Below are 26,013 nucleotides of genomic sequence, written 5' to 3'. Positions count from 1 at the left end.
ATGGAAAAACATCTGTGTTCCCCAGAGTTGACTGGCGTGTAAAGAAATCTCTAGCAAAATCTAGCAAACTGTTGGCAAAATACACTTCTCTTTGGTAAATAAATACCTCCCTTGGCATAAATGAAACGCTGAAAGAAAAGCAGGAGCTACGAAAAGTCCCACGAAATAACCAAATACTCGGAGAGAGAATTCTACATCTGGAATGAATAGTGATGATGACTTGGCATACATGTGGTCAGTGTCCGGTTTGTGTCCGGTGCAAATTAATTTTTGGCGGGATTTTGATACAGAAAAACTGAAGTACTCACTGTCATGATCAAGTTTGAGTGGGCCCCGGTTGACATGCTTGAAGCCGAGACTACTGCTGGCCATGTTGAACCGTTCTGTTCCGTCTTGTGTTTGTTGTTTTCTTATCACAGATCTCAGGACGAACTGCCCGGCTCGTCAGGTTTCTGACGCCTGGGGGACACAATAGCCCCGGTTGCTAGGCAACGCTAAACAATAAGTCACCGCACGCAAATGTTATCGAACGGGAATCTAATGGAGTGTCAGGGGCAATCATATACGCAACTATGGTTTCAAGTGTTCAGGTTTTCAACAACAACAAAAGAAAAAAAAAAATTATCTGTCTTTCCAGGATTGAATAGGTTGGTAATTTTACAACGTTAACGTTTAAGCATAGCACGCATATATTTTGCCCTACTTGCACACAGCATTATAAGATTTTCTGTCGGATTATTTCCATTCTGAGCAAAATCATGTTTACATGGTATCGAATCAGCTTTTTTGGACTACGAGATTATGAGTATGAAAACATTTGTTCGGTATAAGCAAAACAAGCATTTGCGCAACGAATGTGAGATCCCCACGTGAATTGCTGTTTAGTTAGTTAGCGTTAACGTTAACTGGTTGGTCGGTGTAAGTTATTTACTGAGATGTTTAACGTTACATGTTACCATAAGCTACTTTTATTTATAGTTTGCATTCACTTGATCTCAATATGTTAGATTTACCTGAAATGGTTTCAAACAACGATGTTTCAGCCGATTTTAAACTTATAAACTAATCAATCGCCATGTCATTAAATACCCAATTAATTGTTGTTACTTGTGTTTAATTGATTATAAATTTATCTCTCTGTCTTTCTTTTTAATTATATACCCTTTTCATTTTGTTGTAATAGCAGCGCCAATATGAGTTGGGTTTTTTTTTTTTTTTCAACTTGAGTGAGCCGCTATCTGTACTTTGCTTATGTATGTTTGCTTAATAAAAAATAGCTATATTATTTGCGTAACGTTAAACGTGTCAACTTTGTTACTTTGAAACGAAAAAATGGGCAATTCTAGTAAAGTTAAATGTTCAAACAGATAAATTATAGTTTCAGATGACTCTCAGATTGTTTTAATGCGTCCTTGCGTGATTAAGTCTTTTCGAAAGTGGCGCACAGAGAGCGAGACTGTGAGAGACGCAACGTTTGAAACAATCTCCAAGCAGATCTTGGGATTGAATGTTGCAACCTTTTCTTGTGCTTAAGATATATTAATCTGCGTTTTCCCGACACGCAAGTTGACGCAACCCATGACCCGTGGGGCAGCCAGAAAATTTACGAGTTCTCTTCTTCCAAGATCTGCCATATTCTTGCTGTCAAGCTGCAGTTAGTAAGACATGCGTTAGGTGGGGCGCTTGAGTGGTGTCTGGAGTCCTTCTATTAGCCCATGCAAGGCAAATTGATTTAAAATCTGTGTTTTCGATTACAGTCCCGGAAACATTAGAGGCCCATTACGGCTGGTGGGAAAGGCTTTGGATTCGGTTTCGCAATGTAAAACTGCATCCTGGTATTTTTATAATATTGTAAATATACTGAAGCATACATTACACTAAGGAGCTTTTATGATTATACAAGTTCAGCAATGACCTGAGCAAAGAAGTAACTTCTTTTATAATGTTGATGACACATTCTAACATTTACTGACCAAAGCCTTAGAAGAATATGAAATGAAAATTTGCAGGATATTTGGAATCTTGTTTTCTTCCATATCTCAGATGTTAAATAAAGATTCTATGTCTTTTTTTCTACTTTCAGTCATAATTTGAGGGTCTGTATGGGGCGGTCCCAAACCACTTTACGCTTAACTTAAAAGAACCCCCTATACATTATCATGCTATATAAAAAAGGAAGGTAGTTGTGAAAAATTTGATTGTCTTCCTTCATAAATATGATAGCTTTTCCTACAAATCATAGGAAATCAATTTAAAAACAGTGTGCCTATGATGCCTTACGGAAAAGCTGCATTCTGTCATGATGTCTCATTTTGTGGTAAGGAATTACCAACTCTTCAAATCTATATTTTCCTCTAAAAAATCAGCACACTAGCATGTGAATTGTCAGACAGCAATAATCTTTATTACAATCAACACCAAAGAAAATATATTTTCCATTAAAGTCAATCTTTCTTGTCAAAAATAGTCCACATCTGTCTAAATCCCATAGAAATCTGATAGTGCTGATTGTATACATACATGTCATGTTCCATATACTTTCTCCATAATATTTTTAATACAAAGGAAAATATTCACCACAGTCCTGCTTTCTTTAGAAATTTACAGTTCAATCATTAAAATGAACAATTATATACATTAGACATATTGTCCATATCTAATTATCAAAGGTTCACTGTCTGTTAGTTAAAAAAAAACTTTGGGACTAACACTGGTTGACCTTTATCTGTGGGGTGACCTTTATCCGTTGTCTTTAATAATAGCACATTTACTAAGTCTGCTGACAGTGGTTTCAAAATTGCAATATTTTCAAAATGTTCCGATTTGAAACCACCGTCCGTCGACTTCATATCCCAAAATTCGTTTTTTTTTTTACAAACAACGAATATAGGTTACCCTTGGATAAAGGTGAACCAGCGTTATACTGTTACTAAAAGAAGGTGTAAAGTGAGCTAATATAGGCCATAAAGTGCACAAAAAAAATAATGATAAATGTACTACTGGACCAGGTTATTCATTCCTCATTAGTGTCCTTTTGACATATGAACAGTCATTGGTATAACAGAACATCACTACTCTTCACACATGAAGACATAACATTCTCGAAGATACAATTAAACGTTACCATGTGGCTATCTGAAGCTTTGAATTCTTTTCATCCTTCCTTCTCATTGTTTGGAAGATAACTGTTACATGTTGTTTATATGCGTTGCTAGATTTGTCATGTTAAGCTTACAGAAATATGTTTTCATCAATGTCATGTCATGAGACTAGTACTCAGACTTTTTCAACAAAAGGATTTTGTCCAACCCAAAAAGCGAATTTTGATCCCAGGACAGGTTATCGAGAGAACCCTAAAATTGATATAAGCGTAGAAGAAAAATCATAACAAAAATCACAGGTAGACAGCACTCCTGACCTTAGTTGAACCCCCATTCCACTAACTTAAGGCATTGAGCTTGTTGCAACCTAAATTTTGACAGAGCGCTCAAAGCTCACTTTGTGTCTTTGTGACTTCTCAGTCATTCTTTTACATTTTGCATAATATTCAACTTATGAAGTTAAATGTACATTATTTTGTAACATCAACCCCTATAATTCCACTGGGTGCCATTTCAAATGAAATTTCGTGAATCTATATATTAGTAATTTAAAGAGATGCACCCATGCATCATCAGTCATTCTGAGGTAGTCTACATGATTGTATATTCTGGTATGCAAAACAATCTTGAGAAGGCCTCAACAATAAAGTTTTTGTTTTCTATGTGGCTGTAATATGGATCCCAGTGGAATTACAAAGATTTGATGCTTATACAAATCTAGTTTAGATTACAGTACAATCACATATTTATATAGCTTATAATAGCTAGTGATAAGAATACAGGGGCCTTAAAACACTAGTACCATGTAACAGTGCAAATACTACCGATAACATAGAATTTTTTAAAGAATCACTTATCTCAAATATATAACGTTACCAAACGAACACAGAAGTTCATTTTCCTCATAAAAATCATCTTATATTTGGCATGACTAATGAATAACAATATCGCCAATACACACTGATAAAAACATGCCTCACAGCAAGGGAAAAGCAACCAGCAAAGCACAAACAAGGCAACACCAAATATTTCTTGGCTCTTGAATTTGCAGCTCCATTTTTTCCTACTGTACCAGTTGGATTTTCAGCTCCATTTTTTCATATCAGTTAGGATATGAACCACAAAATGCTCACATTCAGGCATTTGAATTCATAGTTGTTTTAATCTTTCATTATCTCATATCCTCTATTCATATCTGGCTGTTAACACTACTTTACCTTTATCCTTGGGGTAACCTATTTCTGTTAATTTAACAACAGGATATCAAAGCATATCAAGTCGACGGAAGGTGGTGTCAAACTGCCATATTTTTAATATACTGCAATTTTCAACCATCCTCTGACGACTAAAATCGCTGAATATCCCGTTTATAAAAACGATGGATAAAGGTGAACTAGCGTCAAATAACATTGCAAACCTTGGACTTATGAACAACAATTGCCATGGACCATAGTCTTCTTTTCACCCACAGTAAATCCAATGGTCTGAAAATGGACTTACTGAAGGAGGACTGAAGACGGACTTACTGCCTAAATTGGTGTTAAGGCCTTTGGATAATAAAACTAACACCAACAGTTCTCAAACATGGCAAAATGGGGTGGACTTACTCCGGGAGTAACTCTCTCTCTGACACAAGTAAGTCCACCTTCAGTCTACATTTGTTCTCTTTTAGGTCCAAGGTTTACGCGCCGGGTATAACAAAATCCATAATTTGGCAATAATCCCCAGCCGTCCTTCACTACTGGACACTAACTGCGATCTGGTCTTCGTACAGGGCAAGCAACAGGAGTGAGGTCACTCCCAGCATGAAACCCACATTCTGCACGATGAATGTCACGACTGGTCGTTCCGACTTGTGCTCGGCAAGCTCCGGCATCTGTGGTTTAAAACAACAACATTGTGTAAGATATACCAGAAGTATGTCATTTGCTTTACATAGTAGTAACAGAACATGTCATGTTATCATAGCATCTCAACCATGTAGCAGTCAACAAGCAGCATTTCAATGGTCTTCATAGGTGGCATCTTATGTAACAGTCAGACTTCTAAAACTTGTACTTTCACTCACACTCGCTCACGCCCACTCATTCACTCAATCAACCCATGTCAAGTTCACTCATAATAATTCTTTCATTGAAATGAATCAAGTTGAACACACAAAAGGTCTCTGTTTTTCATTCACTGATGTTCATCATAATTTAGAGTCTGTCAATTTTGTACATGTACCTCAAACATAATAGAAGATGAAGTGCACTTCATGTTGATTGTACTATATATGTATGTTAGGGATAGAAATACTCCATTTAGCTATGTGTATAAAGTAGATTCCCTCACTTTAGACATATGAGTAGCACAGACAAATTTATATTCCTTAATGCATTTTGACAAACTGACTGTTGCTAAACCCTGGATACAAACTAGGTCCTATATTTTCACCTGATTACCAAGATTAGCGAGAAGAAGCCGAACGTCTGTGTTAGACTCGGTCTATGATACTATTTTGTATGTTCTGTCTCTGTTGTGACCTGTACTTAGTTCAGTTGGGTAAAAATGTACAATTAAGGTCTTCATTCTTCATCAATGTACAAACTGTCATGTAATGCAAGTTAACTTTTATCCGCGGGGTAACCTATATCCGCTGTTTTTCAAAATAGGGTATTTAGGCACATCAAGTCGACGGTGGTAGTTGTAAACTGCAATATGCTGAAAATATTGCAATTTGAAACCAAGTCCATCAACGTGATATCCCCTATACCCTGTTTTTAGAATTAACAGAAATAGGTTACCCAACGGATAAAGGTGAACTAGCGTTACCACTCAATGCTTATGAAGCTCCGACCTACCATGTCCACCATGGCAATGTATAAGAACATGCCAGCGATCACTGCAAAGATCCACTGCCTTGAGGTGATGTCTGCCCCGATGGCCAGTCCCATGTACAGCCCCAGGAAGCAGGACAAGGCGGAAACAAAGTTCCACAGGAGAGCCTGCTTGTAACTCATGCCACACTTCAGCAGGATGGCAAAGTCACCTGAAAGAAAAATTGACGTTGATCTTCGAGAAAGCACGCAAGACTTTGTATGATGTACAAGATGACCAATAAACTGGTGGATGTACTGACTGATAAGTATCTAACACCAGCTCAAAAACGAACTAGAAACAGTCATGCCTTCAAGTAGCCAAGCTAGGATTGATGTGTTCAAAAATTCCTATTTCCCCAGAACTATTGTAGAGTGGAATATGTTATCACCAAGCACAGTCTTCTCTGGATTATAGTTTTAAAGAGCACTCGTTTTTAAAATGTTATTCTGAATAGATACATAATCACCCCCCCATGGGAAAAATTGTCTAAGACTAACAGGCTACACAAGGTCGTTGTTATGTAGAGGTGGTCACTTGTACAGTCTTGACCATTGACGCTTAACTCTCCAAGCAGTGCGTGGTTTGTCTACGGCTGTTTTTGACATGTTGTTTTTTTGCTTTCTATTTTGTCCCATTTTCTGTATGGGAAAAATTGAAGAGAAATCCTGACAAAAAATGCCAAAAAAACATGTCAAAAACAGCTAGAGCTGAACCTCTGCTTTGAAAGTACAATCAAACCTGTCTATAGCGGCCACTCAAGGGACTGGAGAAATATGGCCACTATAGACAGATGGCCACTATATAGAGAAAATGTTGATCAATTGACCATGAGCAAGTTACACATGATTTCAGTTCCCCCATGTAATATTGTCTCGATGTAAATTCGCTGACAAAGACTTGCACTTTAATGCTCAAGGCATGCATATCTTCTGCTACCGCCAAAATGACCCTGTCAGGAACTCCAAATCCTCGCAAACTACAATTCCAAACTCGGTGCAGGGTGACATAAGGCTGCAGTATGGTTGCAATAGGCAGTGTTTCTGTATCAACGGGACCGGAAATCGTGTGGCCGTGGCCGCGTTGGACAGGTGGCTGCTAAGCCTATTTCTTAATCATTATGAATCCAAGGGACCGACAAAAAGTGGCCACTATGGCCAGGTGGTCGCTATGCAAAGGTGGCCGCTAATACTGGTTTGACTGTACATTTACTGCTTGTCTGTCCTAAGTAATACATTATGTAATATGCTCAAGGTAAATTATGTTCAACTGACCGATCTCATGTGGTAACTCGTGTGCCAGCACTGCGATGGACGTGGATATGCCAATAGACAGGTTCCCAGCAAAGGCGATCCCGATGGCCAGCCCATCGCTCAAGTTGTGCAGGCCGTCACCAACGATGATCAGCATAGCCAGCGATGTGAAACCTGCAGAAAGGGTCAGGTTTTGGTTTCTTTCTTTCGCAAAGCCACTTAACCATCTTTACGCATAGTATACCTTTCCTAGAGATTTGCTCAGTGTTCTAGCCAGCCTGAAATTTTTTCTGTCCCCTGGATTTAAACATGGAAATCCTGTCAAAGGCATGCTGATTCTAGAGGATCCAGGGATATACTCCCAGGGAAAATTTTGAAATCTGAAACACTATTTTCTTTATTCTGAGAGGCAAATTTTGCTGGTAGACTCAGCTTGGTTCAATCAATATCTTTACATGCAGATTTTTTGTCTGTTATAGAGGACAGAATGGGCAAAACTTTTTTTGTCCCCAGCAGCAACATCTCCTCAACTTTCTGTGACAACCCTAAAGATAGAGGCTCAGCTGGCAAGCTGTCATCAAGCCTCCACATCTAACGCTTGTTCACTTTTATCTGTAGTTTTTAAAAAAAGTGTATGTAGAGATATCAAGTCGACGGATGTGGTTTCAAATTGCAATATTCTCAAAACATTGCAGTTATTTTCAAAATATTGCAGCAACTGTCGACTGGATATCCCTAAATACCCTCAGGCTGTTTTTTCTAAAACAACGGATATAGGTTACCCTGTGGATAAAGGTGAACATAATTAGCGTTACGTCTAGCCCTTGCCTGACAGGGAACAACAGTCTAAGATTATAAACCTGACAGTGAGTTATGTGAGTGACTCATTTTTGCAAATCCCCAAGCCCTGTCCAATGTGATGGTGTCGATTTTGAGGTAAAAACTATGCCCAGCTTTCAGACGATTTCTACATTTGGCAAATCATATACGATCAACAACTACAGCCAAAGGTAGTCAGCTGCACGATAGGCCTAATACATTTGTATGGATTAGTAGTGGCTGCTCAGCCAGTAAGCCTACCTTTGCAGCAGAAGTACTTTTTCTCCTGGTTGTCAGCCTCTGGCTGCTCTGAGTCCAGGTTAACTGTCACTGTGCTCTCTGCATTGGTCTGAAATATGATAACTTATAAGTTTAGTGCTACAGTAAAAGAAATCATATTCACCTTGTAACAGGTGAACAGGAAGAATGTGGATTCTTGCAATGTCAGTAATGTCAGTAATGTCAACATCCTCCAGATGCCATTAAACATTGCCAAATGAGAAAAAAATACATGAATTTAAAGTTACTTAAACTGATGTACCAATATCAGTGATCCTAAGGTGTTCAAAAGAATCTTCAGAGGATCTCTACAACAATGTTTTTGATGTGTCAGTATTATGGCATCTGAGAACTAATATACACCATAGTACCTTTAATTTTTCTTGTCACATAAAAGTCTTGTCACAAAACATCTTCATAGCTGTTATCTGAGTTTTATTCGCTAGTGCTAAAAAGCATACAAAACAGTTTTCTTTAATTTCATTTAACTACGATTGCATGTTTTGATCTTGACTCACCAGTTGCTGTTTGGAAACTGACTTTTCAAGGTTGGCGCTGGCTGGCTTCCCATTGTCCATTGTATGCATGGGGTTGTCGCTTGGCTCCTGTACGAGTAACCAACACCACAGAATACTTAAAAGCCATTCCAAAAGGGACTGTTTCAGGCTTCCAGCAATTTTATGCATTCTACATAATGTTATTTTGTGAGTTACATTTAAACCTGTCCAACCTTTATGTTGAAATGTTTTCTCAGAAAGACAGAAATCTATTTTGTGACAATTCTAGTTGCCATGCGTAAAAAAGACGCCCTTGTAAACTAAAACCACCACCAAACAATATCACCATATGAGGTTAAGGTAGCCTGGGTGTACCATCCGGAAAGCAGTTCGCTCCGGCGTTCAGTTTATATACTATATACAGTCGCTTCTAGCTCTGACATTCATTATACACTATATACAGTCGCTTCTCTGTGTTTCCGTCTGGGAACGCGGACCATCTTAACGTCTGGAATCGTCCAAATTTTGGAAGCAGGCGCTGATTGGTCCCCACATAAGAGCGAATTATGGAATGGATTCAAGCTCTCGTTCGAACCAGTGTTCCAACACCGGACAAACCCTCCGTCCGCTTATGGGCCTGTTGTCATCGAACGAGTGCTCTAGAACCTATTCCTTGATTCACTCATTAACTGACGTTAGCACCAAACGGTTTCAATGTGCACGTCTCCAGACGGATAGCAGAAGCGAACATAGGAGCGAACTACTATCCGGAGGGTACCCAGGCTAAGGTTAAGGTCCATCGTATAAGAAATGTGAGCTGAGCACACAACAAAGCATTTAATTAGTTTGACACAAAAGACTGATAGGTGATTGGTAGGAACATTAGGCGCAAAGACACTTCAACATTTAGTTAAACACAAAAACAATTACAAAACTCGTTGTGAGGACACAAGACACATACAGATTCAACAAAAAACATTAGATACAGAGATGTACACATACATGTACTTGTAGCTATGAACAATTGTGCTTGGATGGAATGATGTACTTGGATGTAAAAGTTAGTTTTGTGCAAGAGCTCTAAAAGAGTTAACATCTGACGCAAGCCACCAACAATCTGCAATGGCAAGTAGCAAGAGCTATGCATGATTGGCATCCTGTTAGATAATGTCAGTCAGACAAAACACCTGGAAACCAACACATAGTTTAAACCACGGTTCAGTACCAGGGAGATCGTGTGCCCGGTGGTCCGCATCTCGCAATGGTGGGGGTGCGGTTCCATCGTGCCGTCATTTGCCACCTTGGCATCAGTAATATCAATCAATCATTGTGTTACTGAATTATGAATATAAATGATGAAGTCTTAAGAATGGGGACAGGAAGGATTGCTGTAGAGTGTGGGTTGGGAAGGGGTAAAATGGACCAAAAATAATGACACAAACCAAAAGTTGACATAAGGATAATATACAGAAAAGACAGAAAAACTAAAATGAACACAAAATTTGATAGAACATACAAGTATGATCCTTCCTGCTCCATATACATTGTACATGTACCAAAACCTACTTTAGCATTTGTAACTACCTGTACCCTGGTTTTAATGATTATCGTATGCAAAATATTGTAGATAAAACATACAGTATTAAGGATTATAATACATGTAAGTAGCTTTCAAAAGCTAAATAGGACAGCTCTAAAATCAATGACACTTTGTTTACCTGCTATGCTACCAGTGCCTGTGGTATATGTCAGACTATGCATTGAACAAAAAAATTAAAGCTTTACTCAAGATGCTTCATTTGAGTAAAGCTTTCCACTAAACAATTGGTGACAAACAACAACATCTTCGGAATTTTCTTGCTATCAAGTCACACCTGCAATGTTTTTGTAATACTAGTATTCAGGGCTCTAGCCAGCTCAGGTTTTTTTCCCGTCAGCCAATTCCCATTGTCCGAAAACCGCAAAAACACCATTCCAGGAGTTAGAGAGACTGAACTGAGACCTTGAAAAAACGTCTTTTTTATAGATTACCGTATGTGAAAAGGCACCGACACAGTACATTGTCAACAATCATAACAATAGCAAAACAAACAGCGTGTGGCTTTTAGTAAGTTTTACGGCCGTGGACGGCATCCCCAAGCCGCATATGTCTTTCACCAAGGATTTTTGTCCGTCAAGGTTGACGGATTGGTTGATTTTCTGTCACGAGCAGCAAATTTCCGTCATTTTCATGCAAAAATGGACACTAGCTAGAGCATGCTAGTATTCCAGTACATCTCTGATCATGGCTTGCTGTGGAGTATGTAGGATATGTAGGGACTAGGTGAGGTGAGGAGGTGTTACTATGAAATGTAGTTTTGACTTTGAACATACCATTTATCGATTTTCGTTGTAATTGTATATCAGGGCGGGCTTACCTGATTAGTTTGCACGCGGCTGTCTCCGTGGCTGTGCCCACGGTACCCAAAGTAGGAGGTGACTTGTCCCATGGCCTTCTCGAAGATGAAGAACAGATAGATGCCGCCCATGACGGCCAGTTGCTTCCAGATGTAGGACAGGTCGTGAGCTCCATGGTCGTGCGTATCTGCCGCTGTGTGGTCGGCATGCAGCCCAAGAGCCTGACGAGGAAACAAGAATTCATAGTGCTCCATGGAATAGGTATGAGTTTCTTGTACAGTGAAACCTGTATCAGCGGCCACAGTTGCAAAGCAGCCATTGCGGTCACTTTTTGTCGGTCCCTTGGATTTTCCCCATTGACCTAAGCATTAAGAAATAGTCTATAGCGGCCACCTGTCCAACGAGACCATGGTCACAAAATTTCCTGTAGATACAGAAACACTGCTTATTGCGACTATACAGAGGCTGTATGTCACCCTGCGCCGCGTTTAAAATCGTAGTTTGCAAGGATTTGGAGTTCCCAACATTTTGGCAGTAGTGGAAAGTATATATGTGCCCCTCAATGTTTTGAGCACAAGTTTTTGTCGGCGAATTTACCAACATTACGCATGGCTATCAATCATTTTTGGCAGAGTTGACTTGGCAGGGTTAGTTGAATTTTTTTACAATTGTGACAATGTTACTTGGCGAGAAAGATCAGTGGGTACCAGTCAGCATTTTCCCTATAGTGGCCTCCTGTCTATAGTGGACACATTTCTCCAGTCCCTCGAGTGGCCGTTATAGACAGGTTTGACTGTTGATATATGTCTTGTGCAATCTACTTGCAGACGTGTACGGGCACTATTTTAACTTAAAATTCTCTAAAACCCCACACCGCAGAAGGGAAAACCCCAACTTTAACCCCATCGCCCCCACTTGGTCAATCCGCTCCATTGCAGTGCTCCCTCTTGTGATTTTTTCTAGAACAAACCCTGTTACTTATTATATGTAATAAAGCCCATAGGGGTGTCTGTGTGGCCCAACGCCGGCTAGAGCGTTGGAATCAGAATCATTAGGTTCCGAGTTCGATACTCGCCGTGCCCCTGCCCCCATGACAGTGGAGTGACACCCACCGAGCCTCACGGCTAATCTGTCTAAAGGTGCCATAAAACACCTACGGATTTGGTGATGCCAGTGTGTCCACATCTGCACACTTGCCACTAAGACCCGTGAATTTTTTTCTTCTTTGTAATAAAGCCCATAGTTTACCTGTGGAATAAGGTGGAGCAGTGCATCACCCGTCAGTGCCCCTACACCCAGAGCTATGCAGCCCTGCAGTGCCTCCTTGTACAGGCTGGAGCTGAACATTGGGATGAACAGGACTCCGATCAGGGCCAGCAGACTGATGATCAACACAGCCAAGGTGCCGTACCCATACTCTGTACAGGAAAGACAACTCCGTCAACATACTGACTATGATTGTAGGATTGGACAAGTAAGTCGTTAATCGTTTATTCATTCAGACCTACATGTAGTAGCACATAGGGTAGCAACTTTCCTTGCTCAAATGAAGACTTACATGTTGTATCAATGTTGGTAGAATCCAAAGTTGCAAAGTTTGAGTTTAATTGACATTTTCGTCTTTCCGCCATTTCATTCTCTCCTGGCATCATCAAACTTCCGACTTTCGGAACGTCAGCGCAATGAATCAGACATCTGACGAAGGTTGTTGAGATAGACCGAAAAATTCATGGCGAGTATTTCTCTTGTGTTGGAACAAAGCTCAAACTTTGCAACAATAAAACTTTAATATTGAACTGCAGTCTATGGTGTTACCGCGAAATTAAAACCACCGCGAAAAGTCCTTTTCCCGCTACCGCAAAATTAAATCCCCGCAAACTTAAATGCATTTACAGTATTTGCTTTAACAGGGGTTTCTTTTGGCACCTAAGGGCATTCGTAATGCCTACTATACACATTACTAAATCTACATAACAAAGCAAGTACTGTATCATCTTCTATCATCAAAGTCCTGTTCTTTCTCAGTTAATTGGGGTGAAAAGGGGACTGTTTGCATTGTATATGGTCCAGTGCACACTACTACATTTGTATGTAAGATGATATCTTCGTTAACGTCATTGATTACCCTGAAGCCAAAAGACACACCCTGAACTTTTCACCTTTTCAGCTCAGAGAATAGCAAGGTGCATAGTTCAGGGACAACTTTGCTTACATGCGGAGAGCTTCATTGACACAGTTTTTAGCAAGGTATGCTACAAATGACAGCTAGCTAGGTTAAAGATTAGATTAAATTCTTTGTGTCTTCTTGGGCGACAGCTGCTTTTGAGGGGGTGAAATCCCAACCCATTATTCCTTCCAAGCCATCAATCAATTACAATGTTGTGATGCATCTTTCGTAAATTGATTTGACTGTTGTGGGAAAATAAACAAAGTATTGATACTGCATGTAATTTGATACATATCAAGTCATAAAGATTGGGGACAGTATTTTGTTGGGTATTACTGTTGGGTACGCTGCTGGGTACACCTGTAAATTAGTGTGTTAAACGTTGAGCAACAGGGTCCTTCCATCCTTTGGACAAAAATTTTGCCCATTCTTTCCCCAGAGTATGACGGACAAAAATCGGCACGTTAAGATATTAATCAGCATAAACATTTGAAATTTTGCAAAGACCTCCAGAAATTCAGCACAGATGCTATTGAACCAAGCTGAGTCTACAGTACTCTATTGGCAGAATTTGCCCCTCAAAATACAGGAAATAACATTTCAGAGGAGTTTAGACTTCAAAATTTTCACCGACACCCCCCCTGGAACGTCGCGTGGAAACCTCTGCCACTCAACAGAATTTCCGTTCAAAGGCCGGCTAGACAACTACTGAGCACTCCTACCCTGTATAAAGAAAACAAAAGTAAATTAAATAAATATTACTCACTTTCAGCCTCAGTGAGTGCTTTGCCGGGGACCGCTGTGTGAGTTTCTACACATGCCTTGCTGTAGACCTGCTGGACGATCGCAGGTGCGACCTCCGTAAACTGGGCCTGTGTTAGACCGCTGTCCTCATCGATCAGATACAGCTGCATCAACTGGTCTGGCGTAAAGCACTGTAAATTGGAACACAACATTTTTTATTTTATCATTGCAACATTGTAGCATCCACGCATTACATCAACTCTCATAATACACCTTTCTCACACACCGATGCAGATTATCCTGCCAGACTGAGTATAATCTGTAATTTCTAATTGGTCCAAAATCCAGTCCACTGATTTTCTTTCAGCTCCTGTTTTTCTGGGCCGGTCCAATAATAATTTTTTTTTTACCAGTACACCATACCAGTACCCACCCTTACAACTTTCCTCACACAGATGTAAACATAGGTAAACGGACTACGGATGGGCTCTGCCTTCCAATAGTGTCCAGGACACTGCCTCTAATAGCCGCAAAAAGGCTATGGGACTACCTTTTATAATTCTTACCCAGTAGAAGCCAAGTATTTGCACACCCCACTTGCCAGCTTATTTCGTCAAATTACCCGGGTGGTGCAATAATGTGGTGTTATGTTGCTAAACTGCAAAACCGCGGTTTGGGATTTGGGGATTCCGTGCAATAAACAGAAGTGTGCGGTTATCCCTTGTGCAATTACTAGTAACTGGCTTCTACTGTACCAAGAAACTCTGAACCATATGCACTCACCGTCTCTTCAAAGTCTCCCTCTTCGTGCTCATGGCCATGGTCATGTGACGCTCGCTTCACCCTGGACTTGCTGACCGCTCGCTTCCTCCTGTGGTCATGCCCGTCCTCCTCCCCTTCAGCCCCATGGCCATCTCCACCAATCCCCAGAGAGGTGAACATCCCCTCAAAAGCTGGAAACAAACGATGACAGTTTGTCAACATCATCTTTATACAGCTAAGAGACTGAGCTTAACATCATCATTATGCAGAATAGTTTTTGCTGATCCCCATGATGTACAACTTTTAGCTTGTATGTGCTGTACATTTGTACATACCTACCTACCTACCTACCTAGTCCCTTGACCTCCAGGTCGTTGGGAGGACAAGGTAGACATGAAGATCGAGAGTTGCCAGTCTAACCACTTGGTGTAGCTTGCTCATGGTCATGAGTTGATCAACGTTTTCTCTATAGTGGCCACCTGTCTATAGGGGCCATATTTCTCCAGTCCCTTGAGTGGCCGCTAGGTTTGACTGTACTAGACGTATACCGGTACATCTAAAATTAAACTCACTTGGATTACTAAGTGGTACTGTAGACTTCCCATGGCCTTTGCATAGCCTACAAGTGAATGGCAGTTGGCCTTTGATATCGATGGAGGACAAATTTCCTTCCTCCTTAATACTTTTACCATTCCTATGCTATCAAATGTCTTCAAGTAAGATGAATGAAATCCATCAACTTTAAAGGATTCAAAAATCCACCAGATGCCTTAAACATCATTGCCACCTGCTTCCAGGTTATTTATATCAGAGGCATGTACAGAAAACTAGTGAGCATATACAGTGTATGGCCTCCTTCAGTCAATATTGACCATGATAAAATCCTAATCGATATCAACCCTGCAGCGTCAGCTGTGGCTAAACAGTCCTATACGAGAATGACAGTCTGTAGGCACATCTGTACTAGTACTACTGAACTAGGCTGAGTCAGGCCTGTTGCAGAGTTCTTTCCCCAGGATCCGCATCTAGAAAACTAGAGCATGGATTACCTTTCAGTTTCACAGTTCATACTACATATCATTTATGCCTTTGGGTCCATAAAAAAAATTGTAGTGGCAATCAGACATTTCCGACCTACCAAAAAAATCTGTCTTAAAGAATGTCAGTGATTTTTCCTCACGAATCAAGAGAAAATCATTAAACCCAAACTGAACGATATCTTATTTTTTTATTCGGAATACTGACTATACTTTAGGGATGATGAGATTTGATGTGATGCAGCCGCAATTGCCAGTGCAAAGCAGGTTCGTAACTGTAACACTGAATGATACTTATTCATATACTGGCTGCCAATTCAGACTCAGGAAACAGTACTTTCACAAATGAGGCAACATTCATATTATCCTACTGCCTGGTGAGAAAATAAAGTTGTTCCCACGTTTTACAGAAACAGATGTTGTCTACATAATAAATATAGACATGCTTTGTACTGCAAAGATCCGGCCTACAAAAGATCTTTTGTACTGAGCTATTATAAGCCCTAGAAAATCCAATTTGCCACTACGTTTCATGTGAACTGAATTGCAAATCAGGTGGAAATATGGCTCTTGTACATTTCTCCCAGAAAATGAAGCAAGCATGAATTTGATGTGGGCTTAAAATGCAGAACAATTGTGCTGATTCATTGCTTTTATCATGAAGTGGCTCAGGACGTACAATTAGTGCTGTTTACACGTGCAGTCCCATGGAAATGATTTAGGTACAGGTCCAAAATACCGGAACGTCAATGTACCAGTACTACACGTACATACTGAATAGACTTACATGTACACTCAAGCATAGAACTTGTCGGCTTATTTTGTGTTTTTCCTACCATGGAAATGGGGCATGTTCTACGTGTCAGGTGAAATATGCTAGCGATTATAACATCTTTTCAACTACAAAGCGGAACATCCTTTTTTCTTTTAGTCTTTTAACTGGATAGTGAGTGTGTGTGAGTGTGAAGGGTTGCCAAGGCTAAATGCAGGTGTGCAAACTTAATTTGTGACATGATGTGACTCTACCTTGCCTCAAGAATCTGTTTTGCTAGGAGGTTCAATTTTCTTTTTGGCATAGATTTTTAATAGCAGAACAAAGACCATACTGTTTGCGACCACCTATTCCCATTTTTCTTTTTCTTTGTTCCTGGATATTCTGATTCTTAGAGGGTTCATGAAAAGCAACAAATGTGGAAGCCAGCCACCCACACGCATAATGTCATTACAGTTTTGGGTAGTTGAATCTTTGTGTTGAGAATTATATGCATTTAAGGTTATGAGATTGAGATGAACCATGAGAATGAAATTCAATATTTTCTATTTGCCACATAACAGACTTTAGAAGCCTGTCCAAGACCTAGGTTACTGGCAGACCATTGTGCTGTACCAGGGATAGTACATGTCTGCTGGCTGTGTAGGCTTATGTTACAGGTGGGCTCGTATATTGTGCCTGGGATAGTGCGACAGGGAAGTTCCAGTCTATTTCTGATTTGAGCTGTATTGTTGTTCCCCTCAATCGTCGTCATGGCAATAATATTTTTATTGCCAGTCTTGTTTGTATGGTATTAGGAATCAAAATAAAAAGATGAATTGTCAACTGTGCAGAATCTTGATGTCAAAGGTAATTTCACATGCTTGAAATACAAAATGTACTAACGGACGTGTATAACCCCGACGTTGCGGAGTAATGCCGTACGTCAACTTACTTACTTCGAGGCTCCAAATACTGGGTGTATTTGCACCTTAGTGCACCCAAAATTGGAGCTGCATGTGCACCCAATTTTTTTCTGTGGATATACAGGTGCACCCAAATATTTTCTTGTGTTTACATATACAAATGTACATGTATAAAGGTATCAATTTAAAAGTATACACCATATTCTTGACATCTAGGGGGAGACGATAAAATGTCTGTCATAGTACTTGTTTAAAAATTTAAAGTTGGAATTTGCGTTCATCAAAACTCCTGCCGCTCCAAAACTCTGCACACTGCCATTGAGCGCCACGCACTGACCGACTTCCCAGGGTTCTGCTGGTAACTCTGGACATGCTTGAAGGGAAGGCCGATCGAAAAAAACAGTTGCAAGGAAAAGCTCACGATTTTCCCCACCAACCTCTGCTTGGAGAGTACTTATCCTTAGCCTGACTAAAACTGTGCTCCCAGCGGCCAGCCCTACAGTTGTAATCTCCAAGCAGATCCTACGGTGCCATAAGATACTGTAAATGTATTTAATTTCGCGGGGATTTAATTTCGCGGTAGCGGGAAAAAGGACTTTTCGCGGTGGATTTAAGTTCGCGGTAACACTACAATAGAAAAATGTTCGCTGTGGTTTTAAATTCGCGGTGAAGTGTTCTCTGCGAAAACTGCGAACATTAATCCACCGCAAACATTTCTGCATTTACAGTAGTATCAAAGCTGGCCAAGGACTATAACCGGCTAAAGGAGTCAATTGGGCAAGTTTGATACGATAAATTACGCCACAGTGGATCTGGTTGAATATTACTTCAGTTGCCACCACCTAGGGGAGGGGGTCATAAACTCCAGCCAGCGAGAGATTGTGCAAACATGTAAGCCTCTTACCCGCTGCTGTGATGACGCCATTTGTAGCATTCAGTAGCTCAAAGATGTGGTTGGTGAAGAAGGTTTTCTCCGGCAGCGTTGCCTCTCCGATACACAACCCCTGCAGCACGCTGACGACTGTTATAGCCGCGACCTCTCCCAGCTGTTCCCGGGTTGCCCCACCACTGGTATTGGTGATGTTCAGTTCCTCAAAAACTGACTCGGTACTGAAACACTGAGAAAAGAAGAGGGTTACAATTTTTTTAGTCTCTCAGGGGTCTATTAAAGATGAGATTTTACAGAGATCTGATAATGTAGCATCAGGAATCCGCGAGGTATGCACACTTCAAGTTTGTATTCAAAAGATGATTCTTTGGTAGGAGTCAATATCATAATTTTTTCATGTTAGGCCACACCAAATTTATTTGTTGCTTCTCAGATTCGTGTGTGACACTGTCTATTTTGTTTCATTTTGAAAGTCCCGAGAAAAATAATACGTTTTGCTATCACAAACCTGTAAATACTGCCATCCATAGCCACATCCACATAATTTCAGTCTAAAAACAAGGGTCTGCCTTAACACTACAAACGAGCGCAAACGAGCACAACAAATAATTTGGTGTGGCCTTAAGATACCTAGTGGGAATGCGAGAGTTGTTGTTGTATCCATGAGAATCTTCGAAATGTCAACTTGTCAACAAGGGAGACCTGTAAATTCTTCACACCAACTTCTGTATCTGTAACGTTATCTATATTTATGTTGCAGACACCTTACATCCGTACACAAAATAAAGCGCTTACCAACTAGCTTTCGATCAGTCCTCTGATCCTTATCAAGTATGAATGTGTATGAGTATCTATATTTGTTTGTTTATTTATTTATTTACATATTTACCATCATCTGTGTAAAACACCAGCTTTGCAAGCATAGGTTGTTGTTGCATTTAGACTGAACAGATGGTCACAGCCAACCCTTCTAAACTACCCTTTGCATAGTATTGAACCTTGGGTTTAGTTTACAAAATATACAATTCAGACAAAACTGTTGCGCAATGAAAAAGAGTATGACCACCCGCTAGGCTTCTTCTTTCTTTACTTCTGACACGCAGGTGAAAGTCATGCTCTTCCCTGATTGGCTGAAGCCCTGCAAGCCGTCTATAAATAACTGGTCTCCATGGAGACGGGTTGACTGACAGGTGATTGATGACATTAGGTCTTGTTTGCTGTAACTCGATCACCGTGCGCTCCGTGTCAGGTACTACTACTAGCAGTTAGACATTCAGATAATATACAGGGTCGTAAGCTTTGTCTAAAACCCTCCAAGTGGAAGAAGATAGCCGGAACGACATCTGGTAGACCTTTGTTGACACAGATATTTATCTTTAAACTTTAAAGCTAGAAATAGCGAAAGAAACAAGTAGCTAAATACCGTGCACGCATAGGGTGCGGCTGAAGTGACAGCCCTCAAATCGCCTCTGTCTCCCGCTGTGAATTTCAGAAACAAAGCGTCGCCATTTTGTTTCCCCGGTGTCTCACGTATTTCCAAACTCACCTTGCCCCAGTTTTCAACCTGGTAGTTGACTCCGATGTCTTCCAAGACGTGTTCGAAGCTGTGATCTCCGAGTCTGTCGTCCCTCTCGCTGTGTGTGTACTGGAGAAGCTGGTCCTCAAACGAGGAAAGCCCTTTTGCACTCGGGTCGGAGCTGTTTTTGCACACGCCCGCTAAGTCGGTGAGATAGGCCACGAGGACCACCGAAGCCTTGTGGAACCCCTCTTCGTCCAGGGTTGTGGCACTGTTGTCACCCGTGGCCGTCGCGATCAGACTTGCAGCGGTCAAACACTAAGGAAAACACAAGAAACTGTCATTTGTAACCTTAGGAAAATGCCGTGGCTTCAGCAACAATTAAATACAGACGGTTAACCTGTAAAAAGTGGCCTACGCTACAGACAGTGTACGTGACTAATTCCTAGCGTAGTAGCGGCCTTGTCATGGAAGTTGTTCAATGATCTTAACTGACGTAATGTTAAAGCCATTCTCTGCTTTATTAGTAGATTATAAGTGTACATCTAGTAGCGATGGAAATGGACAGAAAAATAATGGGGAAATCACAAAGAGGCGTTTCTTTTTTATTTGCGAAGTCGCCATGTTTGCTTTTCCAAACACTGTCATCGCACGGAAGAACACCGGCCGGGCGCGGCGCACTGTACAGTGCAATACATGTATCATATAACCCAAGGAGGAAATGTCATTACTTAACGTTATATCTTTAAAATGACTTAAAGGGAGACATATTACTGAAGGAAAGGGCGTATGAATGTGGCTCTTCGACTTCGATCTTGGAAACTGCAGCGGCCCGTGATTCAACAAGTGGGTCAATCCGCCATGTTCGCACGGAAGCTCTTGTGTGAACTAACTGCGGCTCCGACATGTTACACCTGTGTTACTCTTTCACTTTGCAAACAAGCCTTTTTCTCAATCAAAATGAAAGCAAAATTTAACAGGAGTGCTTGCTTCAAACTGATAAAAGCTCCTTGCTTCAAACACAGAGCCGTCCACGTTAAATTTTCACGGTTCAAAAATTGAGGGAATTCCTAAAATCTCTATTTTCATCTAAATAGTACTCTTCTAGCTCTTCTAGCTAATGCATTTGTTATATAACCAGGCTCAAAGTAAATTGCTAGAGGTGAAATTTGTCCTTTGATATTTCGGATCTAATCTGGTATAGAAACATAATGAGCCAGCATGGGCAATGTAGGAAAGAATAATACATGAGAGCACTCGTGTTTTTCAACCCCCCGCTTAATTTGAGGAGGTGCCAAGTGAAGTGAAAAACACAGTTACAAAAGGGAATCGTGGTGAGAATTCAAAAGAAAATGCCAGCAGAGAAAAAACAACCCATGTTTTTCGTTCTGAATCGGTGAGAAAGGTAAATACAGGGCTAGTAATGTGAAGTCTATCGTAAATACTGGTGTAAGCACTTCAGTTCAAAAAGATGAGGCCGAACAAAAAGTTCAATCTTCATCCCGAAGCATAAGAGCAACTCTTGAATATGGCACTTGTACTGGTACATACCGTGTCGCATGTGGTACTCTGTCCAAGATCCTGTTGCGAGCACTGCACCTTTTCCTTCAACCTTCGCACCAGTTCTTCCGTCTGTGCAGTCGTGAGAGTAGTGCTGTTCTCGTCGGCTCCCAGCAGCTCCAAAACCTCGTGAAATGGTTCTTCCCCTTCCCCATGGTCGTGGTCGTCGTGTTGTGGGGCTACGAGCCCGGCTAGGGCCAACAGACTCACGAGAAAAATCAGCCGTGTTGCCATCGTTTATGTTTCGCTGTTGTGTTACACAGGATAGCCGATCCCGGCTGCCAAAAAGGTATAGTCACTACACGCGACGCCTAAGGCTACCGGTTTGAGTCTTTGACGCAAGTCAACTGCGGCCTTCGTTAGTTACGAGTGGCTCATTTACATACTGAGCATCACGTGTCCACAGAAAAGAGTCCGCGCCCGCATTCCCACCCCCATTGCGACATAAAATTGCATTTGTGTATTAATTTTATAACTGGAGTCCAGTTACTGGAGTATCATGCAAGATGTAAAAGCACGCCTGAAATTAAAGGACAACAAAACATACAAATCGTACTGAAAGAATCGTTCCTTGTATCTATTGACTTTGTTAAACAAATCGCGCGTTGGTCGCAAGACAGTCGCAACGAGGACGTCTTGATGATATCCAACGACCGAATGAACAGATTCGAATCATGTAGCAGCTTCCATTATTATGTATTTTGCGCTATGTATGTAAAATTGTGTATATAGACTATAAGACCCATCAGGACGGGTTTAAATGATGTAAACTGTATATACACCCCCCCCCTGACCTCAATGAAAAGCGGCCTGCAGGTCGATTTGAGCTTTCATGAATAAACAAAGTTCAAACAAATAAACAGAGAACGTCTTACTAGTTCTTGTGACAGAGTCATATTAAAAGGCATAGTATACGTCTAAGCACATATATAACAGGATACCTACATGCAAGTTAGATTGTGTCCGCATTTATGACTAATGCCTACGGAATTGTGACTGGTTGAATCGGTGGTATGCTAATGGCCATGGACGCCAGAGGGTATAATTAAGGTTTAAAAATTGTTGGACTACGTCACTTTGCTTAATATTGGGATAAACAAAGAAATAAAACAGATACAGATACACAATAGAAAATACTGGTCAGCATTGAAACAATATTGATTTGATCTACAAAAACGTTTACGGATTTAGAAAATCTATGGCCGTTGTGATCTAGGGTTTACCAAACGATAGCTTTTGCAAAGAAACTTGAAAAGAATTATTGAAATCAAGAAGCGTAAGATACAAAGTTAAAGTATATCTGTATAGTTTTCATACTATATCGTATACGTTTGTTTACCTCAAACAGTCATGTGATATTGTAGTGAGGTGGAAAATTGAATGGCCTCGGGTGAGTTGATTCAAGAAAGGTGATGTTTTGGTCGTTAATTGTAACCCGTGGTTAGTGTCCTTCTTTATCTCATTATAAATCGTCTTTTTTTTCTAATCGAAATGATTTGATCTCGTTCAAGACCAACCCATTTTACGTGGAGGAAATGAAATGTCTCATAACGCTAGATTAGTCATGATGAGGAAACGGCGGTAAGTATCTGGGCGTTACCTGAGGAAAGACAAAAATCATATGGTACATATTGGCACTGTTCAATCTAGAGTATCTAACACGACCTTGTGACGTAATTATCCTATATATAACTTTGACAGTTTGGGTTCCGTCTATTATCGGTTATCTCAGAAATCTAACATCTGTTTGCTTGTATTTTTTGGTTTGTTTGTTTGTGTTTGTGTTTGTATGCGTGTGTGTGTGTGTGTGTGTGTGTGTGTGTGTGTGTGTGTGTGTGTGTGTGTGTGTGTGTGTGTGTATGTTTGTGAGTGTGTATTCTTGGGCTATTATCTGGGCGTTACCTGAGAAAAGGCAAATTTAAAAATCTGCTTCGTGCTGAAACTGTTCAATCTAGTGTATATAACATGATGATGAGACTTAATTATCCCATATATATATAGCTTCGACAGTTTGGGTCCTATCTATCATCGGGCAATTATGCTAAAGGTTATCTCCGAAAGACTCCGATTATTATTGATTATCATATGTTATCCCTGTGTTTGCTCTTTTTGTTTGCGTACGTGTGTGTGTGTGTGTGCGCGCGCACGCGCGCGCGTGTCTGTGTGTGTGTGTGTGTCTGTGTCTGTGTGTGTCTGTGTCTGTGTCTGTGTGTGTCTGTGTCTGTGTGTGTGTGTGTGTGTGTTCTCAGGCTTCAACCGTCGAGTTAAAATCATCATCAGTAAATCTTTCTAGGCCAAAACTGAAGTATGGAGAGGGTGTGTAATTTTTTTGACCTGATACCAGTATGCAAATTCTTTGCCATCAAGTTTGTAAAGACTTGCTTGTTGACATTTACAGTTGATTTAATCAATTACATTCTGCATGTTTGCATCAAGACAGATTATTTCCAGCATGTCCGATTTCGTTTGGACCAAATGTTAACAAAATAACTATCCTGCAATTACAGAACTAGCTTTTTGTCGTCTAGATTTCAGCTCTGTTTATGCCTCGAGGGATTAATTCCTTCAAAGCAACATATGATGTAACAATTCAAATCAAAGTTTAAGTGATTCCATGCACCCTCCCTCTTCCTTTAGATTTCTTCTTCTCTGTCCGTCTCCCCCTCTTTCTGTCTCTCTCTCTCTGCAAGCTGTCTCTCTCTCGCTCGCTCTATCTCTCTCTCTCTCTCTCTCTCTCTCTCTCGCGCGCGCGCGCGCGCGCGCGCGCGCTCGCTCGCTCGCTCTCGCTCTCTCGCTCGCTCGCTCGCTCGCTCGCTCTCTTTAATTTCTAGCTAATTCCCTTCCCCTCTTTCTCTCTCATACCGACATAGACTATAAGGGAAATGTTCTGCTTATCTTCCATCTTTCTTGTTCTATTCATTACGAAGAATGACAACACACCTATACATGTATGACACCTAATGTGAAATAATGTGCCTATTTTCGACAGTTCTGTTGGATAATCTCCGTGTCAACAGTGACACAACTTCTCCTGTTGAAGAATGGTGTTGCTTTGACCTTTTTTATGGCTAATTGAGCAGTTAACGCCTGTGGTATTTTAATCTGCCCTGTGGTATTGGTGCCAATGTCACGGTGCTATGAGAGGGCTTGTGATCTCCCAGACCGAAGTCAGAACTACGGAAACAGGCACTGCAAAACTTGTAAGAGAGTTATGTATAAACTTACATGCACAATAATTATGTATCTACTCTAACAAACACATGTTGGATTTTGCCCACAGGCAACATTTGGCACGTTGATCTGAGAACCATCAATCAAATCTGCAGGTGGGAAAGGACAGAAGTGCCAACTTGGCAACCGGCCGACATACTGGTATGTTGCGACATCTAGCGGTCTGTGGCTCGACTGCAGCTTACTAGATTCGGTACATCGGCGGTATTTAATTCAACTTGCTGAAGATTATTTTCATGTGATTGTCCGAGAGGGACGTATAACAGTGACATACAGAAGCGCCATAATTTTTTTTCATAATATCACAGGGTTATCTCCAAGCAGAAGTTGTGAGGAAGATTGCATTGTTTTTATGACGTTTGTCAGTATTAAGGCTAGCCTTTTGTAAATCATAGTCACAGGTTTGTTACGTAGCCATGGTTGTGGGAGCCGAACATCCAAAATAAATAGATAGAAATAAACATTGTGTCCCAAAAGACTCCAAAAGGTGAATATTATGACCCCCTCCTGACATCTACTTGAGGATCTCTGTGACCTACTTTTCCAGCTTGACCTCTTGACCTGTCCCCATGCAAACCGTACTTTGCCCCGGAAGCAAACCTTTAGTGTCTGTACAACCGGTCCTTCTAGTCGAGAGAATAACAACGGAATTTGTTTATCACCACCGAATACCAGGTAAGTACTTTTACGGTTCTTTGTTATTGTTAAATGCATGAACAATGTATCCAGACTGCCACACAAGGTAGTTGCATATGAAGTCAGTTGAGGTTGTTTGAGGTGTTAAGGCAGATCGACATCGCGACAGTGAGGTCTTCATCTAAATGAAACATCCCGGCTACCATGAGGTCAAAAACAGCAATGCCAACTTGCGGTAGCCGAGAAGCCGACCTCGTGTCTTGGGGCTACAACATAACATATAATAGCCTCTACCAGGCTCCGTGGATCGGTGGTCTAAGACCGTGTGGGAGACGGTGAGGAAAATACTCCTCTGGCCGGCTGAAGCCCCCAGCGTACAATTTGTACAATAGAGAGGGTCTGCATGCTCTTTTACGTAAGGCGTAGGCAGCCTATTTCTATTTCCCGTAATTTGTAGGCAAAACCATCTTATCTGCGTTATTCGTAGCTAGGCGACCCAATTGAGCGTAATTGTCTTTCTTGGTTTAGCGTAATACGTAGGGGATTCTTCTGAATTCAGCGAAAATCGTTGTCGGACCCCCCCCATGCA

General features: G+C 40.9%; 2 protein-coding genes across 13 annotated transcripts in view; both read right to left on the bottom strand.

Moving 5' to 3' along the window:
• LOC118403723 overlaps window positions 1–497 on the bottom strand; it is a 33,207-nt gene extending 32,710 nt beyond the window's left edge. For all 11 annotated transcript variants that reach the window (XM_035802516.1, XM_035802505.1, XM_035802514.1 and 8 more), the window contains exon 1: window positions 309–497. In XM_035802516.1, coding sequence (XP_035658409.1) covers window positions 309–372 — 64 coding nt within the window. In that variant the 5' untranslated portion in view covers window positions 373–497. The remainder of the gene's footprint in view (window positions 1–308) is intronic.
• Window positions 498–3,534: 3,037 nt separating this feature from the next.
• On the bottom strand, window positions 3,535–21,888 carry LOC118403725 (zinc transporter ZIP12-like). 2 transcript variants are annotated; one of them, XM_035802518.1, is made up of 13 exons: window positions 21,549–21,888; window positions 20,028–20,315; window positions 18,497–18,710; window positions 14,900–15,069; window positions 14,139–14,307; window positions 12,454–12,623; window positions 11,226–11,426; window positions 10,034–10,108; window positions 8,830–8,916; window positions 8,294–8,381; window positions 7,235–7,387; window positions 5,945–6,132; window positions 3,535–4,977 (listed from the first exon to the last, which is right to left on the bottom strand). In XM_035802518.1, the coding sequence occupies exons 1-13, from the start codon at window positions 21,789–21,791 to the stop codon at window positions 4,840–4,842; spliced, it is 2,184 nt and encodes a 727-aa protein (XP_035658411.1). In that variant the 5' UTR covers window positions 21,792–21,888; the 3' UTR covers window positions 3,535–4,839. The 2 variants fall into 2 exon arrangements, with proteins under 2 accessions (XP_035658411.1, XP_035658412.1); XM_035802519.1 differs by lacking the exon at window positions 10,034–10,108 and having other exon boundaries at window positions 21,549–21,887.
• Between the last annotated feature and the right edge of the window lie 4,125 nt (window positions 21,889–26,013).

Source organism: Branchiostoma floridae, chromosome 16 (genome assembly GCF_000003815.2).
Source record: "Branchiostoma floridae strain S238N-H82 chromosome 16, Bfl_VNyyK, whole genome shotgun sequence".
Taxonomy (NCBI): Eukaryota; Metazoa; Chordata; class Leptocardii; order Amphioxiformes; family Branchiostomatidae; genus Branchiostoma; species Branchiostoma floridae.
The sequence above is the reverse complement of the archived record's forward strand: the minus strand, read 5'-3'. Positions and strand labels throughout refer to the sequence as shown.

What these genes read in the sequence shown, in the direction of transcription:
- LOC118403725 (XM_035802518.1), bottom strand. Translation starts at nt 21,791, where the DNA reads ATGGCAACACGGCTGATTTTTCTCGTGAGTCTGTTGGCCCTAGCCGGG. An exon ending in GCCGCGTGCAAACTAATCAG is followed by an intron (nt 10,109 to 11,225) that starts GTAAGCCCGCCC and finishes ACTGATGCCAAG; the next exon opens with GTGGCAAATGACGGCACGAT. An exon ending in ACATTGCCATGGTGGACATG is followed by an intron (nt 4,978 to 5,944) that starts GTAGGTCGGAGC and finishes TTTAAACCACAG; the next exon opens with ATGCCGGAGCTTGCCGAGCA.